The following is a 22,400-nucleotide window of genomic DNA, read 5'->3' as shown; positions in this document are numbered from 1 at the left end:
GGGGGGGGGGGACGATCGGGGTCGGTGCCACGAGACGCGACAGCAGTGTGTCTGCGTATAGAATAGCAATAAGGGAGGGAACGGTTAGATAGGAATGAGGAATCCGAGAACGTTCATTGGACGCGAGAGATTTTAGTTGGGTGGCTGCTAGGCGGGGAGAAGGCGGGGAAGTGGACGAACTGCCAGAGGTAGAGCAAGTGAGAAGCTAAGGAAGACTCGAGATGTGTTATATGAGCAAGAGAGAGAAGATGGGTGACCCGGGTGTAGGAGAGGGAGAGGAAGAACGGCCTCCAATGTTCGGGAGTTCGGAGAAATTTCGGTAGTGGGAGGCTCGGGGCTGATGACCGGGGGCTTTTCATTCGAAAGGCTCACGCAGCCCCATAGTGAGGCAGGCCGCGGACACCCGGACTTTATAGAGGTGCCCAAACTCTTTTGCCAGAATACTTCGTGATACTGTGAAATCTTTAATTTTGGACTTATTCAACCGACCGACAACTTTTTCATACTTTGCGTGCGCTATCGCGCCCTCCCGATCATCGATCGTCTTTACGCGTACGTCCTACCTAATTCTGGTATACCGGCGGTGACCTTGCTCGTTCCCTACTGGTAAAGCTCCGTCGCGCTTGTTCTCTCATTTACTCGACCGTGCCTCGGTTATACCCGTATAAGCTAATCTATTTAGATTAAGACTTACGAAGAAATAAATTATTTTTGTAGATTAAAATCCTTTGATATCATCCATCAAGGAGAACATTTAAGAAGGTCGTCCTTTGACGTATTTACTAGCGATCTTTTCATAAATCAGGGACTTTATTGAAATCCTAATTCAGCCCATGGTTACTTCAACCACCCGCTCTCGAAACCTCACACGATCCATCTGGTAGCCATATTGGGATCGCTTAAATTTTCTACTTCGTCGTAGCCAAGATGTACGTGTGTGAACCTAGCGTCTCAACTATTAGCATCTCACGAATAAACTTCATATTTGCATCCGTCATAGTTCCACAGTTCTTGATAAGTTTTAACAATAGTTCAATTGATTTATCCCCTAAGACCACGTTCTTAAGGAATGAGATGCTAACTTCTCGTACCGCTTCTCAGCATCTCATCGGATTTCACGTATATGAGCATAGAGGAAGAAAATCCTGCAGATTTCTATCCCCTAGGAAAGTTATCTCAATAGTTCTAACGAATAAACCACGTGGGATACAGTTTTATCATATTTATCAGAATCTCAGCCATACTATAGTGAGATGCTGACATGTAGGGGTGAGTTCCGGCCTCCCTCGCGGGTGAAATCCTGATTATCCTGCATACTCTCGAAACGAGTTCCGGCCTCTCGTCGTTTATAAATAATTGTTAAAAATTATTTATCACCATCTCAGCTATATTATAGTGAGATGCTCGTGCTCTGATATGAATTCTGGCAGCAATGTAGCTCTTAAGTAATATGATTCATATTCTTTAACAATCAGCTGAATAATTATAAGAAGATCATTATCGAAGTTTCAGCCTTATGACCGTGAAATGCTGGTTTTCAGTTATGAATTATACCATTAACCGACTTTCTAGTTTTGCATGAATTGTTTAGACTAGGACATGTCTTACTCTCAGCGTGATCCAGAACCAATGACACGGACGTGGTAAGATTTGGCTTCATCACTATAGTATAGCTGAGATGGTGATAAATAATTTTCAACAATTATTTATAAACGATGAGAGGCCGGAACTCTTTTCGAGGGTATGCAGGATAATCAGGATTTCACCCGCGAGAGAGGCCGGAACTCACCCCTACATGTCAGCATCTCACTATAGTATGGCTGAGATTCTGATAAATATGATAAAACTGTATCCCACGTGGTTTATTCGTTAGAACTATTGAGATAACTTTCCTAGGGGATAGAAATCTGCAGGATTTTCTTCCTCTATGCTCATATACGTGAAATCCGATGAGATGCTGAGAAGCGGTACGAGAAGTTAGCATCTCATTCCTTAAGAACGTGGTCTTAGGGGATAAATCAATTGAACTATTGTTAAAACTTATCAAGAACTGTGGAACTATGACGGATGCAAATATGAAGTTTATTCGTGAGATGATAATAGTTGAGACGCTAGGTTCACACACGTTCAAGATGTTCCGCGTAGAAATTATTAGAATGAAAAATCAGGGTTTGCACTTTTCCTTTTCATATAAATTGCAAAGGGGTAGCAAAATTCACTGGGAATGAGTACCGTCCTTTATATCTTGGTAACGCAGCTATATCGTAACCTTGAACTGGTAATGGGGATGTCGTACGCTCTACTGAGAATGAAAGGTCGGGATATAGAGAGGCTAAGAGAAAGCGTCCAAAAGAGTGAAAGAGAGCCGTGCCAGACTTAAATATCGATCCCGACTGACTTTCCCATCCTCTCGAGCTCTGGCCATTCGCCATTGCACGCTATACGCCCCACCATGCTCAACACCACAGTTCCAAACTCTGCGAAGTCCTTGACGTCTACAGGGTGCGTCAGCGCTTGGGGCTGAGAATTCAGGGTGAGGGTCGCCCGCCTCGTCTATTCTCCGCTCCTCTTGTATTTCACCCCTTCTCATAGTTCTTCTGTGCCACCGTCTCCTCTTCCCCTCTTCTCCGCCACCATCTCCTCCTCCTCCTCCTCCTCGCGACTCCCTTTCTGCCCCCCCTGAACACACCGACGCTCGACACTCACTCCAATTCCCTATAGCTATACATTTAGTTGCGTAGTTTGAAGGGCTCGGCACCACAGACCCGACCTACCCAACGTCCCGACTCCCGTACCCTATACCCTCCCTACCTTGCTTATACGCCAAACTGCCTGCAGCTATATTCAGTCGCAGCATAGACACGACCTTGCCGTGCAGAAAGCTTTTGTGTCGGCGGTCAGGACTACTGAGATCCTATTAGACACATAAAACGCGTAGGATCACTGTAAACTGCAATTGTTATCGGTTGTATCGTAAAGCATTCTAATTCGTACTCTGAACACTGGTGGGTCGTATATTTACAAAACGACTGGTTGCGTGTAAAAATTCGTATCGTTGTGCCTACGCTCGTCGACAAAATATTTCGAATGAAAATTGTCCACAAGAAACAGTACTGTAATCTCTTTCTCGAAATAGTCGTCTCTTGATTTTTTAATGCCGTACCCCTTTTTCCAGTTTCGATTTTATCTGCCTTTCTTTGTTATTCTTGCTCTTTGTTCGGAGTACCTATGACCATCATTCGACATTGTAGAATTCATGAGAGGACGCAAACCTCTCTCCACTTACTCGGCAAGAGGCTTTCTTTTATTTTTTCTTCCTCTTTTTTCCACTTCCCTTCTCGTTCTTCGTTCAAGAACTCGTTAGGTTAAAAATGGCCTTGGTCTCGTCGTCGTCAGCCTCGCGTAGTCGGAGCTTGAACATCCTTTCTGCATAGGGCAAAAAACGCTCTTCCCTCGTACATTTCTCATTGTCTTTTTTCTCTTGTCTACCTCCATAGAAAGACGGACCTACGTTTCTCCCCGAATCTCAACAAAAATGGCTGGGTACGTTTGATTCTTTATTAGTCGTAAGTCACTTCACTGCGAGTTATTCATTTGTCATTCTTCAAAAGAAAAATGTACAGAAGCAAAAGAAATTACGATCAAACAAAATAGCGCACGGACAACCTCCTTAAGAAGGTAAACAATTAATAAAATTATACAATTATTTCATCAACGTTGTAGTATTGTGAAAATCGACTTAGAAATTGACAGGCTAAATATTCATTTTCTGTTATTCACTTATTCCTACGTGGAAAATATCTGACTGCGTTTTACTGTGTTAACATGTGAAACGCGAGTTATTTTGACGGTAACGCGAATGCTTTATCGTTTTCCTCTTATCCTGTTTGCCACCCTGCTATCTCCTCCACTCCCCCACGGACCTCAATAAATGTGTCAGAATACTGTCGAGTCGCGCTCTCGGGCCTATCGTTTGATAACGCGAAGGTGCAGTGATTGTCTAAAATCGTGTAGCTGCACGGCCAAACGGATATAGTCTTTGCTTAATATCTTGCTTTTAAACAGAATTGCTGATTTGATCGCTAGATGGGAACACAAGAGAAATTCGTTTGTGAATATCAGTCGCCAACATCTGTGCGAAACAAGCATCCGAGCTTCACGTCATAGCGTTTTTCCATGCTTTTTCTACATTTTTTTTTCGCGGATACATACTTTGAGCACTTTTGTGATTTTGACGATCTGAAATCTTTTCTTTATACATTCTTTATATTTACATCTCGTTTACTATTTACCGTTGTCATTACGATTGTCTGTTTAAATATATGTTACTGAAATATATTCCATTTATTAAATTGAAATTTATATCATGGACAAGATCTTCCAATTAAATTTCTGCTCACGAACTTTATTGGAAATGAGAAAAAAAAACGGAGTATAATTTTCACTCGTCGCTCGTAAAAAATGTATTCCATTCATACGAAGACACTCGAACCGTTGATTTAGGAGTTCGTGACATTCGTGATATATGCATTTAAAAATGATAAACGATACCATATTTTTTTTCTTGCTATAACATTTTATGTCCTCTCTCTTTTCCAACGGACTCGGCACACGTAGCCAATTTCTTCAAGCTAATACATCTACTAAAGAAGATCGAAAAAGAGCACATATGACTGAAGGCTCATTTTAAGATAACTAAATATTCTTGCTGCATTTACATAAAAAAAAAAACTCGTGGCAGTGCTACAATTCAATATGGAACTTGTACCGCCACGATTTTGAATAAACAAAAAATTGATCGAAATCCTGGAAATTCATAACGCTTATTAAAAACTCTTTCAAGGCTGAAAGTATACAACCATATTATTTTGGTTGGTTTCAAACGCTTCGACGAAAGAAACAGTCTATTATATAGGTAGATTACCATATGCAATACGTACTACATTGAATAAACTATATCAAATTTTAGGACTCATAAATCGTCAGTCTCTCACAGTTGAAAAGCTTTCTGCTCCTTCAGATCTATACGTATTTTTATTTGCACCCTTCCCGTTGTCGAGTTATGGTCCAAAACCAAATTTTCGAATTCTGCGCTCTTAGTTGTTGAATTGGCAAGTTTATTCTAGTATTCAAAACCGTATTGTATACCCGTGGGAAGATTCATTACAATGGCATCAATTATTCACCAGTGACAATCCAAGCTTCGAACTGTCCTCGATATCACGTCTCGGCAATTCGCCAGATACGCTGAAACTGTAATCGAACCCAGCGGCACGCTAAGTCTCAATTATTTAACATTGTCGAAATATTTTGGCATCGTTACGGAAGGTATAGCGCCAACCCATAAATAATTCAGATGCATATCCTGCTGCTAAGTAATCACAATGTTGCATTAACCGCAAGTAAACTAATTATAGATGCACCGATGCAATAAAGTATCTCTGCAATTTTTTATCGATGCATAATGCACCTATCTTCAATGCACTTCGAACTATGTGTTCATATTATAAACACTTACGTAATGAATGTTCCAATCGTAAAGCTAATGGAAAATTTCACTTAAAACGTTTAGCGATGGCATTTTCAATTTTCATTTTGATAGTTTGCACAAAATTTGTAATATTATTGTTGGAGGATGTATGTTTCGAGCTTTCGAAATTCGAATACCGCAGGCGAGAGACGAATGGCGTCGATCGATGCCAGACAGTGACGCAAGGTTGGGTGAAGGACGCAGTCTGCTTATAACACGTAGATTCTACTAGCTTGAATTTTGGGTCGAATGAAATATAGTGCTCTAACATTCTTTTTCTCTGAATTATATAATCATGAACTAATTTACTTGATTCGATCGATCAGCGGATTCACGTATAATTAAATTTGGTCGAAATAAATCTGGTTATGATTGACATCTGTTTCTGTATTTTTTTAGTCAATTTTCATTGAACCAGATTCTTATCACGTCGTACATATACTATATTATTGCCTTATATTTTTAAGTATCGTAACATACACGTATTATTTACATTACGATTATTACACGTAATATTAATTGGAACTGTATATTCTATAGCATATGGCATAAACATGAATTAAATTATATACTTTAAATATAAATTATATAGTTTACCTTTGAATTATATAATCCTATAATAATTTGACACAAGCATTCGAAATTTTACGTTTCTTTACATTTATTGTAAAAAAATTAATAATCCACCTCACTGACGCCTTCCGCTAATCAAGATTCTCGAAGAACCGCGAACGGTTTATGGCAGAATTGAAAAAAACTTGAATGACATCGATTTTCTAGGACTCGCCAAAAACGTGGGTAAGAAAAATCTCGTGTTATCTTCTGAGAAAATTTTCAGTCATGGATCGTCGAGGTATGTGTACAGGTTGTTGAACTCGCGTGAGCACGTTCCTCGTAAAACTAAAATATATTTAGAAAATAAGGCGGATACATTGTTACGAGTCAAACATCTATTCCATTCATCATTGAACACAGTGTCCGTATGCCATCCATCGTCCACCACCGGAATACACGAAACGTAATGAAATTAATTTTATTTGGAAACCTATTAAAAATCGTACATCAATCCTTCCCCAACGTCGAAATTTAACCCAGATATTATGCTTCTCGTGAATATAAAACGTTTACAATTATAAGTTATTCAAAGGTAGCGTAACCCTTATCAACTTTAATATACCTAAAAGCGTCCCGACGTTCGATATACATACTTAAGGAACAATATCATTATTTTCAAAGAAAGTAAAATTTATTATTACACACGCATTGACAATTTCCAATACGAAATTCCGTATTTCCGTCAATATTACGTCATCGATAGAAATTACGTGATCCAACTTCGTCATATGTTATATTATTGTATAATATCATTCTAAAGTTTTTATTGAAATTTCTTCTGAAGCATAAATCCTATATTGTGACACAGCTGCCGCAATTTAATGTTCCACGCAAGGCGTAGAGAAATTCGCGGGCGGGGGCGACAAAGTACACTTCAACAAATTTTGATCCTGCAAGTTTCACAATACAGATATATAGATACGGGGTATTCTAGATACTTCCTCTTGAAAAATAACTTCTTACCTCTCCGGACGCCCTGTATGTATAGGACAATTTAAATATATTCGCCTTTGCGACCTACGCCACAAGCTTATTTTCGTCGTGACGCCTAGTTATGCCAGTAAAGCCAGTGCTTGAGTCACGCATCATCTATATATATATTGATATATTGTTAGAATCCCGTGGGTGTATGTACATATAAAAAAGAAGACTAATAATTATAATCTTTTTATTCAGAAAGTAATCAACACTTCATTTTCTACTGACTATACTTTCTCACCGTATCTCTCTTCAGTAACGCCACGGCACTCATACAATATTCACGCAAATTCTACTATGTTTACATTTGCACTTTGCAAAATCGCCTATGTATCAGTATAAGTAACCACGGTTTATCGTCCGTGGCTTTCATTTCACACTCGCTTAACTCAGGCGGTTCTTATTCGTGACGTTCAAAATAATAATTCTAAGTAACATAATCTATATGTACGAACCATCAATTTCAATAAAAACGTACCGCAGCTTCGAGTCGGTCGAAAAAATGAATCAACAAGGCGGTCAATAATCATCGATATTCCCTCGACGTATACAGTCCATATACATTTCATATACAAATTAAATGCCCACTTGTATCTAAGATTTTAAACAAATATTGTATATAATCTATATAACTTTTGTTATTCTAAAATATAAATTTCTGACTTTTCCAATACATATGCTTTCAGAATGCGTGGTCGATCCGATCTGTAAAGATCGCTATGGGTTCCCAATAAGAAACGACGAATTAATTTAACGCCATGAATCTTTTTTTTTTTTGCGAGAATACGAGACGATCGGTAGATATAAATAAAGTGTCTGATATTTTTTTCGTTTTATGTGAAGCTTTAGAGAAAAAAGTTGTTAACGCGACACAAGTCCAAGTATCTTTGATGTACTGTTAGCGATGATAGCGAATTGATGTAGAGAGAGCCCAGACTATTTTGGTGCGCTTGTGCGTCTCTTTCATCTGGATACTCTTTCGATTACATTTGCCGATTGTACAGCGGTGTGGTATGTGAAATTAGAATAGTTAAAGAAAAAAGAAGATTAGGAGAAGCCCACGACAGCAAGTCTTGTTGTTTTGAGTGGCTCTCATCAGATGAAATTCGAAACCGCACGTGACTGTCGATGATCGTGTCGCAAATATTTATGCGTGCTCAACCCGTATACAGTTGGCGCGTTGTTTCGTCGACGAATGCATTTATTTCACAGAAGAGATTTGATTACGTTAACGTTATGAATAGCGTATACTTGCTGCAGCGACTTACCGATGTCATTGATATCATTGGAGCTGCCAATTGTTATTGCGATTGAGCATATATCTTATTAAACGTATTTATTTTCACATTGCAGCAATCCGCGCGCCTCGCGCAACATGGCCGAGAAGCAACGTCGGGATAACCTGAACACCAATATCTCGACGATGGCTGCACTGGTACCAACCGTCGCCGGAAGTTCGCGAAAGATGGACAAGATTTCTATACTCCGACTGGCGGCTGCCTTCCTGAGGACACAGTATAGTGAGTATCGCATTCGTGGTTCACTTGGTCCTTCCACGTCGCGTACTCATTGCTCAGATATAATTTTGTTTCGTTAAGATCAAATATACCTTTCTCTAAGTTATCTTCTTTGTCACCATATTGACTGGGGATGAGTAAAATTTGTGAAGCAATGAAAAGTTTGTGCGATTAAAATTGTGCAACGTATATCTAGACTCAATAAATTTCGTACTTGGTCGAGACTACAAACATCGTATGTGCAAATATTCTACATGTTATTCGAGCGTGTTATTGATAAGGAATCGAAAAGGAAGATCTTCTTATTGAATTAATTTCGACACGCTCGAGCGCTGGAAATCTTTTGTTAATCGCAAGAAGGTACTCCACCGAATAGATGCTAAGAGTAAATTGGGATTTTAATTGGAATGGCTGATTACGATTATTCCAATGGGCTGGGAAGGACTAGGACGTTTATGGCTACTAAAGCTTTCTTCTCCTTGTCGTTTAGTTTTTCTTGCGAAACGCTGTAAACTCTTTCAATATTGGAAGCCTCACGATATAAAAGCATTTCGTTATTCATTGTGACTTTATAATAGAACGAAAATTCAAGCACGTTCGTATCTGGCATTGTACTCTTTAGTGTTCTTTATCGTCGATATGACTTTATAGAGTGCAAATACAGTTGGTATACTTTTGTCAATCAAATCGTGCGATTTACGCGAATAATTAAATATATTTTTAAATAATAACATTACATTTCAAAGAGCTCTCCTCTCATTATCATTATTATTTAATTAATACATATCAAATCTCATATAAATTTATTTTCCGTATAAGCAAATCAAAGCGTCGGCATGTTCGTTTAATGGCAAAAGAGTTAATGTTCTATATAATACCACTGGTCATTTTCACAAACAGTTCGAGATTAACGTGAATAATTTATATCCAAAAGAAGCTCTATTTGAGAGAATTTGAAGTCTGATTGAAATTTAGTAATTGCGAGTCAACAGGCTCGCCTGCTGTCTCAATACACCCCAGTGAATTGGGCTCTTCCAGTTGGCTCGTGAATTAGTCAATGAAACCATAAAACATTGGAAGCCATATATAAGCCAGATGATATGGTATTTTGTGTTTTACCACAATGAGGTAAACACACGTATACACGTGCATTTATTCACTATCCCGGTGCTCTCCAGACGCTCGTTAATTACATCCCCATGACTTGGGTGGTCCTTAAAGCGGTCAACGATCGTACAAAAGTTTTAGCGTTTTCGTTCACTACACGCGAACAACCATCTAAAACCGAAAGAAATCGTTTGACGTGCTGTATACGAACACAGTCCAATTCTGTACTTGAACTTTCATGACATCCAGCTCGGTAATATGAAGCCACATGTAAACTTTATTTGCGTTCGTCGATTTCAATAGAATTTATTGACAAGGTGTCGGGTATCGATATTCAGCGATCGCTGAGGAAACGACGACAAACAGGTATAAAAATAAAAGTTAAAGGAGAACATACATATACATACATATATACATATATATGTATAGTTCGTATGCTCATCAGTGGATGATCGTTATTGATGACGTAAAGTCGATCCACAAGTTCGATGTGCTGTTTTTGACAGATCGAAAATAACGAAGTCTCTAATAAGCCACACGTGGCTCTGCGTAGAATTTTACTTAGGCAGAATTCCACGCGCATGGCTTTGCGCCTAATTATGTTATATTTTTCCATTTACGTATGTATTTCCGTAACTTTATTGAGACTCGCCCACATGTGATTTATTAAGGATTACATTGTTTGCGGACTTTCAAAGAAACACACATTGAACTCGTGAACCGGCTATAAGAGAACGGACCCCTCTGACTGTATTACCCCTCTGGATTTTTCAATGTACTTAATGTTGCTTTCAATGGTATTTAATTGGGTAAGTTGTTTACGGTTTGAGGATAGATCACCGAGGGTGTTTAGCTGGAGGCAAGGAGCGAGACGCATATGGAGACAACGAGGACTAGAAGGAGGATAGGGATACCTCAGAAGATAAGGTTAGGACGGTAATCCTTGCTAATAACGTTCTTTTGTTACAGCTCTTGGTTCTGGCTCGGCTGGATTTCTACCGCGTCAATTCAATGACTTCGACCTCGAGCAGTACTTCGTCGATGTAAGTGGTAACCGACGTTACGTCGAGTTTCCTCTCGATGAAGAGAAAAACAATCCTTGCTGCTTACTTGGTGTTTACCTTGCAGAACGTGGTCGGTAGTGGTGGATTCGTGATAATAACTACGACGGTGGGGAAGATTGTCTACGTCAGTCGGCACATGGAGCAGCACCTTGGCCACGCTCAGGTAGTTAAATCCAGTGAAATTATATTGATAAGTAATGAATTAAATGACAGAGGATTATCGTTATCAATTTATCATACAATATCCTGGAATTATAAGTATGAATATATGTATATTATACTTAAGTCAATATTGGGCAAGAAGGTGATCAGTTTACGAGCGGAAGGGATGACATCGGCATAAGGCTCTTGGAAATGGGCATAGAAGAAAATATTTGGGGATTGATGATAATACCAACGTGGCTGACGAGATAGTATTAACTGTATAAAAAAGGAGTATGAATACGAGGAAAAAGTTCATGTCTGTTCATCGTACCGAGAAAAGCTATTCCTGTCTGGTTGTAGCATACTGTACGTAGCTACGTTAAATATTTTTTAGTAACCATACTGGGTCACAGTTATATGCATATGGGGTTTAATTATATAAAGGGCACAGCTTTTCTATAGTTAACTATATGTTCAAGTTATTCCAAGCAGAAATCCGTGTACTGTACTCAGATATTTTTTTCAGTATATCCGTTCACCAAGTCAGAACAAGATGAGCTGAAAAGTATTACGGAGGATCAAAACTCAGTGGTGGTTAAGATAAAGTAGGGAAGTGTGAGCGGTAAGAGAGTGAATGGTTCTCGAGAAGTTTCAGGGAGCAACGTCAGCCAGCGGCAAATCTCGACAAACAAGGGTTGCTTGTGAGCTTATCGATCAAATGCACGCGTGCAACTGAATGCGTTCCCATGGCAACCATGATATAGTCTACTTCCTCTGTCGTATTCCTCACTAAGCGAAGACACGGTATTTGCTGTTGCGTGGTTCGAACATGGGATAAAAACAAACTCATCGCCAACGGTCCACCTCCCTTCCTTCGTATCCTGCTTCTTGGGTAACTTCTGATCAGCGTCAAGAATCGATCTGATTTTCTCACACAACCCTTTGGGTCGGATTCCTGACTTTGGGTATTCGATTCGTCCTCGGCGTTACCATGTATTCCTAAAAATAATGTATAAGGAGGAATATCTTCTCTATGATAATTCTTCGAGTTGCTAAAGGCTCTCTCGAGATTCTTGCGAGATCAGCTCTGGGATTCCGTTTTACACCTAGCAGCTTCGGTAGGACGATATATTAAAAAAAGAGGACAGGCACGCGAGCATCGTCCATATGCCTGGGGATACGTATTGTCTTGAAAAAGTGTGCTGGGTATCCTAGAGTTGGTAGGCATAGTTACATGCATAGAGAACACGGAGGAATTGTCTCTCCGTAGAGAGTTAACAGTAGGTCCTTTTCACTCCTTATGCCCCAACACTCACTCCTTCTCTGTTATATCTATTTCCTCCCTCGTAAGATTTCACGGGCTGGTTTCGCATAACGAGGTTTTCAGATTATTTTAAGATCCGGCGTAGATACTCGGCTCGTTCGTACGCGCGTAATCGCCTTGCTTACAAACAGGAAAGACGACATTGATAGATATTTGGCTTGACTCGTTGACTGTAAGTAGGATTGCAGGCACTGTTCTATACGTTAACCATTCAGTTTTTTTTTATGTAAGCTTTTATTCAATTCTGAACACAGTTACGTAGACACACTGTTAGGGGTAATATATACTCTTGGGCTTTTGTATACCATATAAGGTTAAATTATCCAGAATGTGTCTGATAAGTATACGTATTGCCAAGAATTTTCGTAGAATGAATACTTTGCACGAGGAACTTAGGACGATACGTTTGAAGCATCAAGCTTGCCTAAATCATTCGTTTCATTGTAACGAAGAGACGTGGAATCTGGTATATTGAATATCCTGCAGAATTTATATCCGCTTAACAGTTATGCCGTTGAAGATTCCAAATAGCTTCTTCATATAGACATGCTAAGGAAGTTACATTGAGTACCTTAAGGATATAGTTAAGTTTTATAAAAGAGTCATGAAAAAGAGTACATGCCTACGTTAAAGTTTCGATATACCATTGAAACGTTACATTGTACAATTATACTCAGAGAAAGAATTTCTAAATTTGTATGTAAGAAGTGAAGCCGTTTATCCGAGAGGTGGAAAATGAGGACTTGTAAGTTGTTCGTGTTACCCCGAATGCTCTACGTTCCCATTTTTATCTTGGCCATGAGATCAATTCATTACATGGTAATCTTTTTTTTTCAGAATGAGGTGCAGGGACAGTCTCTCTACAACTTCGTCTGCCCGGACGATCACGAGGATCTCACCAGGAACCTTACCCCCGATGACGAACAATCATCCACGTCTGAGATACGGAGCACAACCGCATCAGGAACTTCGCGTTTGAGTATCGAGGAGAACTCAAACTCTTCCGAAGACCACAGCTCGCCGAGACACGAAAGACGGTTTCGAGAGCAAAAACGTAGCTTTAACCTGAGAATGTCCCAACGTGCCGTCTCGAGACGAGAACATACCCAGTACGAATATATTCATATGTCAGGTGTACTGAGACTGGCCGAAGCATGTAGGAAACAGGATGCGAACTCCGGTAGCAGAACGAGACTTCGAGGTGAACTTTTTTATTCTTTAGAATGTTAACGGGTCCCACGTTCATGGAAAACAGCAGGTCGATTCGTTGATCGGCTGCCCTGCTTATTTGTTTAAACTGTTTTCAATCCCTTCTTCCCTGTCTTTTTCATGGCAGCGAAACATGATTTTTCATATTCGTACTTTCCATAAGCATTGCTCCTTGTTATTATCTTTCATTTTTGTTTTCTGTTTAATATATTCAGAAGTCAACTCTACCAGCAATGATATCATATTCGTGGGCATCGCACGACTACTGAAGAAACGTACCATTACGGAATTGTCTCTTCTGGAGGCCACCAAGGATGAATACGTCACTCGGCACCTTGTAGATGGTAGAATTATTTTCTGCGACCATAGGATATCCGTTGTCGCTGGATATATGACTGAGGAAGTGTCCGGTCTAAATGCCTTTAAGTTTATGCATAAAGATGACGTTAGATGGACGATGATCGGACTACGACAAAGTAATTAAAAATTTTATCATTATATTGTGTTGTTTCCATTGCACGGTGTACTATTTTTCTCTTGTATTGCAGTGTACGACCGTGGTGAAGGATTCGGCATGTCTTGCTACAGGCTCCTTTCAAAGACGGGAGAATTTATCTACCTGCGGACGCACGGTTACCTCGAATTTGATAAGAACACACAAACCGTGGAATCATTCGTCTGTATCAATACTTTAGTACCGTAAGTATCTGACTCATGGGTCATCCATAGTGATTTACAATTCGATTCGATATGATTAATATGTTTAGTAACATGAAATTATTTTTTATACAGTGAAGAAGAGGGCCTCGAACTTGTAAATGATATGAAAACCAGATTTTCTGCTTCTGTTTCAAACATCGATAACTCTCTGGTTGGCTTCAAAGATGTTACACCAAGTTTCGTAAGTCTCGTAGTCTAAGTACTCGTTCTCGATAATTATATTGCCTTGCTGGCATGGCAAATGGACGGAACAGACCGGATCGGATACGATCGGCAATGCGAGTCCGGCATAGCAATACCATAAAATCTTTAAGAGTGCATGACATTTACATACATTTAAAAAGAAAGTAGAGCGATCTACCTAAAGACATTCGTGAATTAGAGATTCGCTAGTATTACTTATATAATAAAGCATGCTATGAAATTCATGGTACAACAGGAAGTAACTTCCGTATTTCAGAACGGTCAATCGCTTCCCGACTCTAGGAGTACATTGGAAGATCCAGTGGAACTTGAGGATGCCATTACCAACCTGATCAGCGAACTGCCATCTCCAATAATATCGGAGAATCGCGAAATACCGTCACCCTTACCGCACTCACAGTACGTAAAGGCTGCAATTCTCTCGCAACGTTTACCACCAAGTTCCGTACAAGCCAACAAAATTGGTATCAAGGAGATCCATCACACTTCTGTTTGTGTCGGCAAGGAAGTAAATCGTACCGCGAATGATGAGCAAGTGATTGATTGCAAGTCACCAAAAGAAACATCGCATGTGGTGAATCACCTTTCGGCATGTGAAAAGAAACTGCCCATACTGAATTCGCCATCATCAGAGAATAATAGACTTCATCAGAACGTGCCTGTGGCCGAAGAGAGTATTCCTGAACTGGATAATCATAGGGAGGAAAGCAGAATAGTCGAACAGCCCATGTCTGGTCGACGCAACGCCCCTGAAAAGAAAATGTCTGGTGTCTCAAAATATCCACTTGCAGAAAAGAAAATTCTCAGCGGTGATAGATCCCCAGCAGAAAGGGCTTCTCCAAATATTAATCTCGAAGCAGGAACAACAAGCGTTCGCTGTATGAGTCCTAGTCGAAGAAAGGACTTGAACAAGGTTGAATTCACTGTGAACTCAGAAGTTTCTATGGAGAGACCCTCAGTCGTCTTTGAAGCTAGACCCAACAATGAGCATACTATTCTCCTTGCGAATATTCTCAATCCGAGCAATTCTAATCAAGAAAAGGAAGAGGTTATGTTTCAAGCTAAGCATGTTAAGAAAGAAATATGCAGTGATATGGGTCAAGGAAGTTCCACTGTGAAAAGGACATGCAAAAGCGAGGGCGAGGAGCCGGACCTGGTTTCTAGTAAAAGAAAACGTAAGAAGTCGTATCTGATTGAAGAGGAGACGTCCTTTGGTGCAGAGGCATCGATACCAGATCCTCGAAGTACTTACTACGACGGTAACAGCGCCATTGCGTCACCCATCGTGTGTTTCCCCGACGAGGACCTACAGACTAGCCTCGCTCTAGATGTTCCTCCGATGGAGGAGCTACATGTACCGATCCAATCACCGAGCTCGAGTTTGCAGGACATCGCTATGGATTATCAGCAGCTTGATCCAGGTACCCTCGGGATATCCACTGCCGACGAGGATCAGCTGAGGGACTTTCAAGACATCCAGGAAGACACGCTCAGCCCGAGCCTCGACTCGAATCCAGGTAGCCCACAAGTAGTGCTCCCATCCACAAACAATATTACTGACGAAAGCACGTACACGACACTCTAGCAGCACCAAAAATCTCCAACCGATATCTTTATGCATATCCTTGCACCGACCAAAATACGCCTTGCCTTCCGTGTCGACTCGTTTATGCTCGATGCTAACCGGAGAATCATCGGGGCATGACTAGTATTGCTCGTGACCACCTGCGTTTTATCCCTACAAACAAAATTGAGAATTACTGCGAGTCAAGCACTGCTAACGTATATTCTGTCTGGCATGTTTGTAGATCTTATGAAGATGTTCGACAACCTCCGACCCGTCATGGCTTTTGAAAGTAAGTTCCTTATTTTTATAATAGCCTGTACGACCTAGGCATCTCACGTTCTTTCCTTTTTCAATTTATATCTTGCTTTCTCTATTGCCTCTACTTCGAGTCTCTCTTCCTTCAGCATGTGTGTTTCTCTATGCTCGCACGACGACTTAAACTGTGCAAATATTGCGACGTGAAAAGAATCGCTAGAACTTTTTTATCTTTCTTGCACAATAATATTTTTTTTCCTCTCCTTTCTTATATACACTACGCTTTTCTGCGTAAGCTAAGAGATGGGTAAAGCAATGTATTATATGGCGTGTTTTTATACTTGCCGGAAACTCGATTCTCCGTACAGCTGCCAGCCTTTCTGTTGTGCCTTGGAAAACGTAAATGTTTTCTTTATTTTAATTTTAGTGAATCATTCACAGACACTGTCATATTGTTGTAACCCTCAAACTCCACACAGGTGTGAATTCGCACCAGCCATTGTGGAAGGTGTGGAATTTAAGGATTAACTAATGTCACATACAGTTTTTCATTTTCCAACACAAATTTTTTTAATGAGGAATTCTTTCGTCATTCTCTCTTTCCGAAAATAATTATGCTCGAATTCTTCATTTATCAGGATACCCATGGCCACGTTAGCTTCCAAAAATAGGGATTTGTAAAGACTTTTCGGCAATCGCATATTTGCGGAATATATCATCGAAGAATTTACCTCGTCCCTCCATCTTTTCCATCGAAAGTTCATATTTCAAACCATTCGAAATCCGTCATTTACCGGAAGGCCTCACAATGAGCTCCCGCAACATACATCTTGCTCATCTACTTTTGTTGTCAATGTTACAGAAATTATCGACAAGGTGAAGGCACAACAATTTGCAGTGAGCGATGTAAGTTTCTATTTATATTCTATGCCACAAAATGTTTTCCAGTCAGTAAATCTTAATTCAATTACTGCCATGTTTTATTCTTGTATCGTCTTTGTTAATTTATTCTAGCAATTCATCAAAATCGTTTGTCATATTGTTGTTATTTGCTCTTGAGATTATTTTTTTCCGTGCTAATAACGCATTCACATTACAGCAAGTTGTTAACGAAGAAATACGAAGAACCCACCTTCAGCTCGCAAATAGCATGGCGTTGCGAGAATCACAGTTCAGCATATTAGAACGTGATCTGGAAGATCCGGCGCTTCAGGCTCAGCGTGAAAATTTTAATCAATTGCAGGTAATTAATTAGTTCATTTGTAATTGATCGAAGTTAGAAGACAGCATACAATAAGAAAATCTGTAGAAGGAAGCAGCTATGAAAAATAAGTACCAGGGAAAGTGAGAAATTTGTAAGAGTAGAAGAAAGATGCTTGTCTTTAATAAATTTTAAAGAATAATTAATCATTTTTCCATCGAAAGTAATCCATTGTTCTCGTTGTAATAATTGCCGTCTGGCGTCATATGTTTCAGGCGGAACACGTAAAGCAAAAACAATTCCTTAAAACGCTGCAACAAGATCATCAGAACATGCAGATCAACGTGAAGCATAACATCGACGTATGAGAATTAGCGATCAAGGAAGTGCTTGGAAAGGCTTTCAGTTCGTCCTCGAAAAAGGAAATATAATAAAATAGAAACAGTAGCGGATTCTTCAATAGGAAATTCACAAAAGACGACGAAAATTCGATCTTTCCAAAATCTCATTGAGTTGTATCTGTGTGCAACTTCACTGATTTTGCCATGACGTGAAATCCTACCATCTCGAGGATATATTCTCAAAGCTCTACTCAGGAAAAGTGCGAGAAGAAATGAACATTATTACCAAAACAGAGACACCCCGTACACATTAGAAAATAATTAAAAAAAAAATGCGTTCACCCTGTGTCCCCGTAGGGACATCTCTACGCGTGCACGATCGCTACGATCTTTAATGTACTTCAGGGAAACTGTGATTCGCATATGATTGCATTGCGTATCCATATTCTAGAGCGGGTACTTTCTTTTCATTATAAGAAATAATTCGATCCAAATTCCCGATTCGCACTCCCACGAAAATCAAAGTTCCTCATTTTTACAATTATCCGTGTCTAAAAGAAGACGAACGGTGCTCCCATACACATGTTATTCTCTGGATTGTTCTCAAGCAACAACTGTAAATATTGTTACGTATCAGATTTTATTTTCTCTCACAATGACAAATGCAGTCCGCGTACCTTCATTTGCGTGAATGTACACGTAAGTGTACTAATATATATGTCAAGAAATACGTACCAAGTTCAGATGCGTAATCATATGCATTTTATATTGATTGGTTATACGCAAAAAAGACTTAGTTTACAGATAGATGGTCGATACGGAAGAATATCGTCCAGCACACACTACTCGAGTACTAATTATGTAAAATACAGAGCGAACGCGATTCGCGTTATAAATAGATGTTCCTTCAATGACGACGAAGTGCGAATGTGAGTTGGAACGAATTTCAAGGCTCTTCGAAGAGCAAACCCGCTCATCCTCGCGCCTCCTCGCATCAGAGTAAATCTGCAATACGCAGTTGGCAATTTTGAAATCTATCCGAGAGGAGGGAGAGGAAAAAAAATATAGAATGAGAACCAGGGAAAAGGAATGACAGCAAAAGCAACAAAGAAATTCGAGATATAAATATAGATTGGAGAGAGAAAACTTGGACGTGAAATTCAAAACGGTGGACGGGGCTTTAGAAAATCTTGTAAATAATGCGCCCACTTTTTTCGCCCGAGCTTTTTTTTTTAAAGCGTCAGCCTCACGAAACACTTTTCAGTCCGAAATTACAAATAATGTAAAATTGGGTGTAAACTACCTCTGCGCGATGGCATGACGATTGAACGACGATAACGATGATAACGTCGACAATTATGACGTATGCATAAAAACAAGGAATAACATTACTGTTTATTAAGCGATTAAGATATTAAGGATAATTTTATGAACGAAATAATTAATCGTTGCCATCGATTTAATTGGCTCACTGTAAGACTGCAATGTTATAATATATGCATATATTATTATTATTATTATTATTATTATTATTATTAATACGATTATACTTATTATTATGCATAATAATAAAGTGAATCCATTGTAATATCTACCGTATGGGTATAAGTACAGACGCTGGTAGCAATGGCGTTCATAGTTGTAATCGAAGTCTTGTCATCAACATCGTATACGTGGTTGAATTTCAAAAAATCACGAAATCTGGTACCGTCATAATTCACCATCTTGGATTATAGATGGTAGGAGACTCGTATTAATCTTAATAAGTATCGTACGCGGTTCTACTGAATTCATTCAACAATGTAAACGATGCATACGCCATCCGTGCTACCTGTTCATCTCTATCTATTACGTTTAGAGGCATAATTTTGCGAGTAAGCAATGGTATACTAATATACTTACCGTATGACATGATATTTACTGTATATCATTATTAGTCTACCGCTATTGTTTTTACTTCGACGAGCGTGTGTGAAAAGAATACGAAAGTGCCAAGATCATTAGCGCTGACCTTTTCCAATTGATAATGTTAAGTTCGAATCCCAGGTTAATTATTTTTTCATCGACTGTTTATAAGACATAATTACAAGTACCGCGTTGATAACTGTTGAAGCGGTGAAGTAAAACTTTTTTTTACTGCTTGACCAATGCCTCAGTAATCCGGATTCCGTATCAAATTATTTGTATCTTGTCAAATCATTTTTTTTTAAATGTATTCGTCTGTGTTACGTTTAAAATTTGACAATATTTTTTCCCGACAAATCGCGATTTTGCTATGCAACGATACTTGGCCTTTCGCGAAATAATCACGCCTCGTATAACCTACCGTTTAATTTTAATTTCTCTTTTTAATTTGTAAGTCTGACTACAAACAAAAGCCGTGGGTAAAATGAATACACATTAATGTCACGCAAAAGTGTTTCCCAAACTCACAAGCGTACCCAGGATACCTTGTATCAAATTTTTTATTGCTATAGTCGTCATTATACCTTAGTTTTGGCTTCAAGGGGTCATCTTCTTATCACTTAAATTTGTAAAAGAGTCCCCTTGAATGTAAAACTGATGTCAGAAAATGATTGTTCTTGTATCCTGAGATAAATTTAATTTTTTTTATGAACAAATGAGAGATGGAAAGATACGGTATTTTTTTAATGTACAGAGAATTTTTATGTCTGAAGAACACATCCCTGGGAATAAATGTGATTTTCGTGTCATTTAGGACATGATTACAAAGGACGCATTTGGAAACCGTTTCTCCTGTTAGATCTTACAATGTTTTCTCAATCACACTGAGATCGAATTCGTAAGAGGAGGACGCAGTGATTCAGTATTGATACGAGTAAATTTTCCAATTGCATCCCAGTGACTAAGGCCCTCGTACGTTGCATCTCTCCAAAAATATATATATAATATATACATATATAAATAAACAATATATTTGTGAAAGCTATTTTCATAGACGTTGCTCATGATATATCGTCGTCTGTGGTACAACTGGTTAAAGTTCGGGAAACACTATATCCTACTTCGATAACATGTAAAAAAGATATACTACGTCATAGCACCAGCTACATTACAACCCACCCACCCGCACGTGCCAACATGATTCCCTATTCCTTCTAGAAACCCGTCGCTCATTTCCCACCCACAAATGTATAGTACAAAATACAAATCCAAACTGTCTGTGTTCAATGTAATCCCTCGAGATATACAATTTTTAGTGCATCAAGAAATTCACCCATATATGTCCCCTGTGAGATGCGAACTTTACGCGTGCCGCGTAATTCCAATAACCAATTTCTTTTTTCGACTTGGTATCGTCGAGCGTTAAGATACCAAAAAAATATATGAAGCATACTCCTGGTGACGAGTGTTCGTTCAATGTTCAAAAAGTTTCCTAAAAGAAGAAAAAGAATTTCCATTTGTAGTAGTAAATTTTATTCTTGTAATTGGATTTTATTCTCTCTGGCTCGCTCTTTAATTGTAATTCCGGCTGTCTTTTAAAGCACAAAACACTCGTCAACGAGGGTTCTATAATGTTACACATTTCTCCATAAGTAATCTAAAAAAAATAGAGTATTGTCGATATGCACTGCTCGATCGTGACCTAAGCGGTGACAGGATGTGTTTTGTCATGAAAATCGTGTTTCAGTCTTAGGTATGAAATTAGGTGCAACTCGAAAAATTTACGATGATAATATTAAACATTATATGCAATAGGATGTGAAAGATGAACGAACAAATTTTCTGTTTTACTGTTTTTCTTTAAGCAAATCGTGTTAAGGTGACGTTAAATCTAGTAACTATTTGTCTTGGTGTTTTCTCTTAAATAATGTTTCGAACCGTAATAACGTTACTCGTTTGTAGTATTGTACAATGTTTTAAGTCAGCTTTGTTTATCATCGTGAACCTTCCGATAACAAGCAAGATTCGATCCGAGCGCCATCTATCGATGTTGTCGTTAAGCAATCGTTGACTATCATGAGAGAAATGTTGACATGAGAAATAATAAAATCGAAAAGGGGGAAGTATTGCGTAATTAGATGTACGTCGTAATTGAAACGTATGTCATTTCATCAACGTTAGAGTGGATACTAATAGCAACACAGACAGTCTGCTCTGCAGCACTATCATATATGCGATATATTAGGAAAAAAAACTGAACTTTATAATATTGTAAATACGTTATTATATTTTATACTTTGTTGATTGTATATAAGTGGTTTTACCTTTCTTCTTTTCATTTCTTTCATCTCTCTCGTTTCTCTTTGTTAACCTATCTGTTTGTCTCTTGGACTTGATTGTGAGTGGGCATAAGACACCGCAATGAAAATACATAGACAACCGAAACACTACAGAGAGACACATGCGCGAATACATACATACGTCCGTGTACATTTTTTGTAAGATACATGTGCTTTTGAATGAAAAAAAAAAAATGAAAATTTTACTTAACCATGTTTCTCGAATGTTTGAGGAGTTACGGGATCTTAGTGAAAATGTAATTATCCATTTGAAATTTGTACTATCAAGTTATCGGTCCGTGACACAATTGCCATCAAAATTTCAAGTTAACAATTTACACCAGTTACGAAATATTAACTGTCAGAGTTACTCTCTTATC

At 38.9% G+C, this 22,400-nt stretch overlaps 1 protein-coding gene across 9 annotated transcripts in view; it reads left to right on the top strand.

Annotated features, from left to right (window-relative positions):
- LOC107269431 overlaps nt 1–22,231 on the top strand; it is a 98,975-nt gene extending 76,744 nt beyond the window's left edge. For 3 of the 9 annotated variants that reach the window (XM_025086747.1, XM_015743253.2, XM_025086751.1), the window contains 12 exons: nt 8,477–8,643; nt 10,717–10,790; nt 10,876–10,974; nt 13,117–13,480; nt 13,704–13,964; nt 14,037–14,187; nt 14,281–14,389; nt 14,669–15,929; nt 16,221–16,268; nt 17,097–17,140; nt 17,334–17,477; nt 17,711–22,215. In XM_025086747.1, the coding sequence (XP_024942515.1) occupies nt 8,477–8,643; nt 10,717–10,790; nt 10,876–10,974; nt 13,117–13,480; nt 13,704–13,964; nt 14,037–14,187; nt 14,281–14,389; nt 14,669–15,929; nt 16,221–16,268; nt 17,097–17,140; nt 17,334–17,477; nt 17,711–17,803 (2,815 nt within the window). In that variant the 3' untranslated portion in view covers nt 17,804–22,215. Of the gene's footprint in view, nt 1–3,497; nt 3,544–8,476; nt 8,644–10,716; nt 10,791–10,875; nt 10,975–13,116; nt 13,481–13,703; nt 13,965–14,036; nt 14,188–14,280; nt 14,390–14,668; nt 15,930–16,220; nt 16,269–17,096; nt 17,141–17,333; nt 17,478–17,710 lie in introns of all 9 variants that reach the window. The other 6 variants (XM_025086752.1, XM_015743256.2, XM_015743257.2 and 3 more) reach the window with 5 other exon arrangements.
- The last annotated feature ends 169 nt before the right edge of the window (nt 22,232–22,400 follow it).

The sequence above is a fragment of the Cephus cinctus genome, unplaced genomic scaffold (genome assembly GCF_000341935.2).
Source record: "Cephus cinctus unplaced genomic scaffold, Ccin1 Ccin1_scaffold0661, whole genome shotgun sequence".
NCBI lineage: Eukaryota > Metazoa > Arthropoda > Insecta > Hymenoptera > Cephidae > Cephus > Cephus cinctus.
This window is presented reverse-complemented; position numbering and strand designations above follow the sequence as displayed.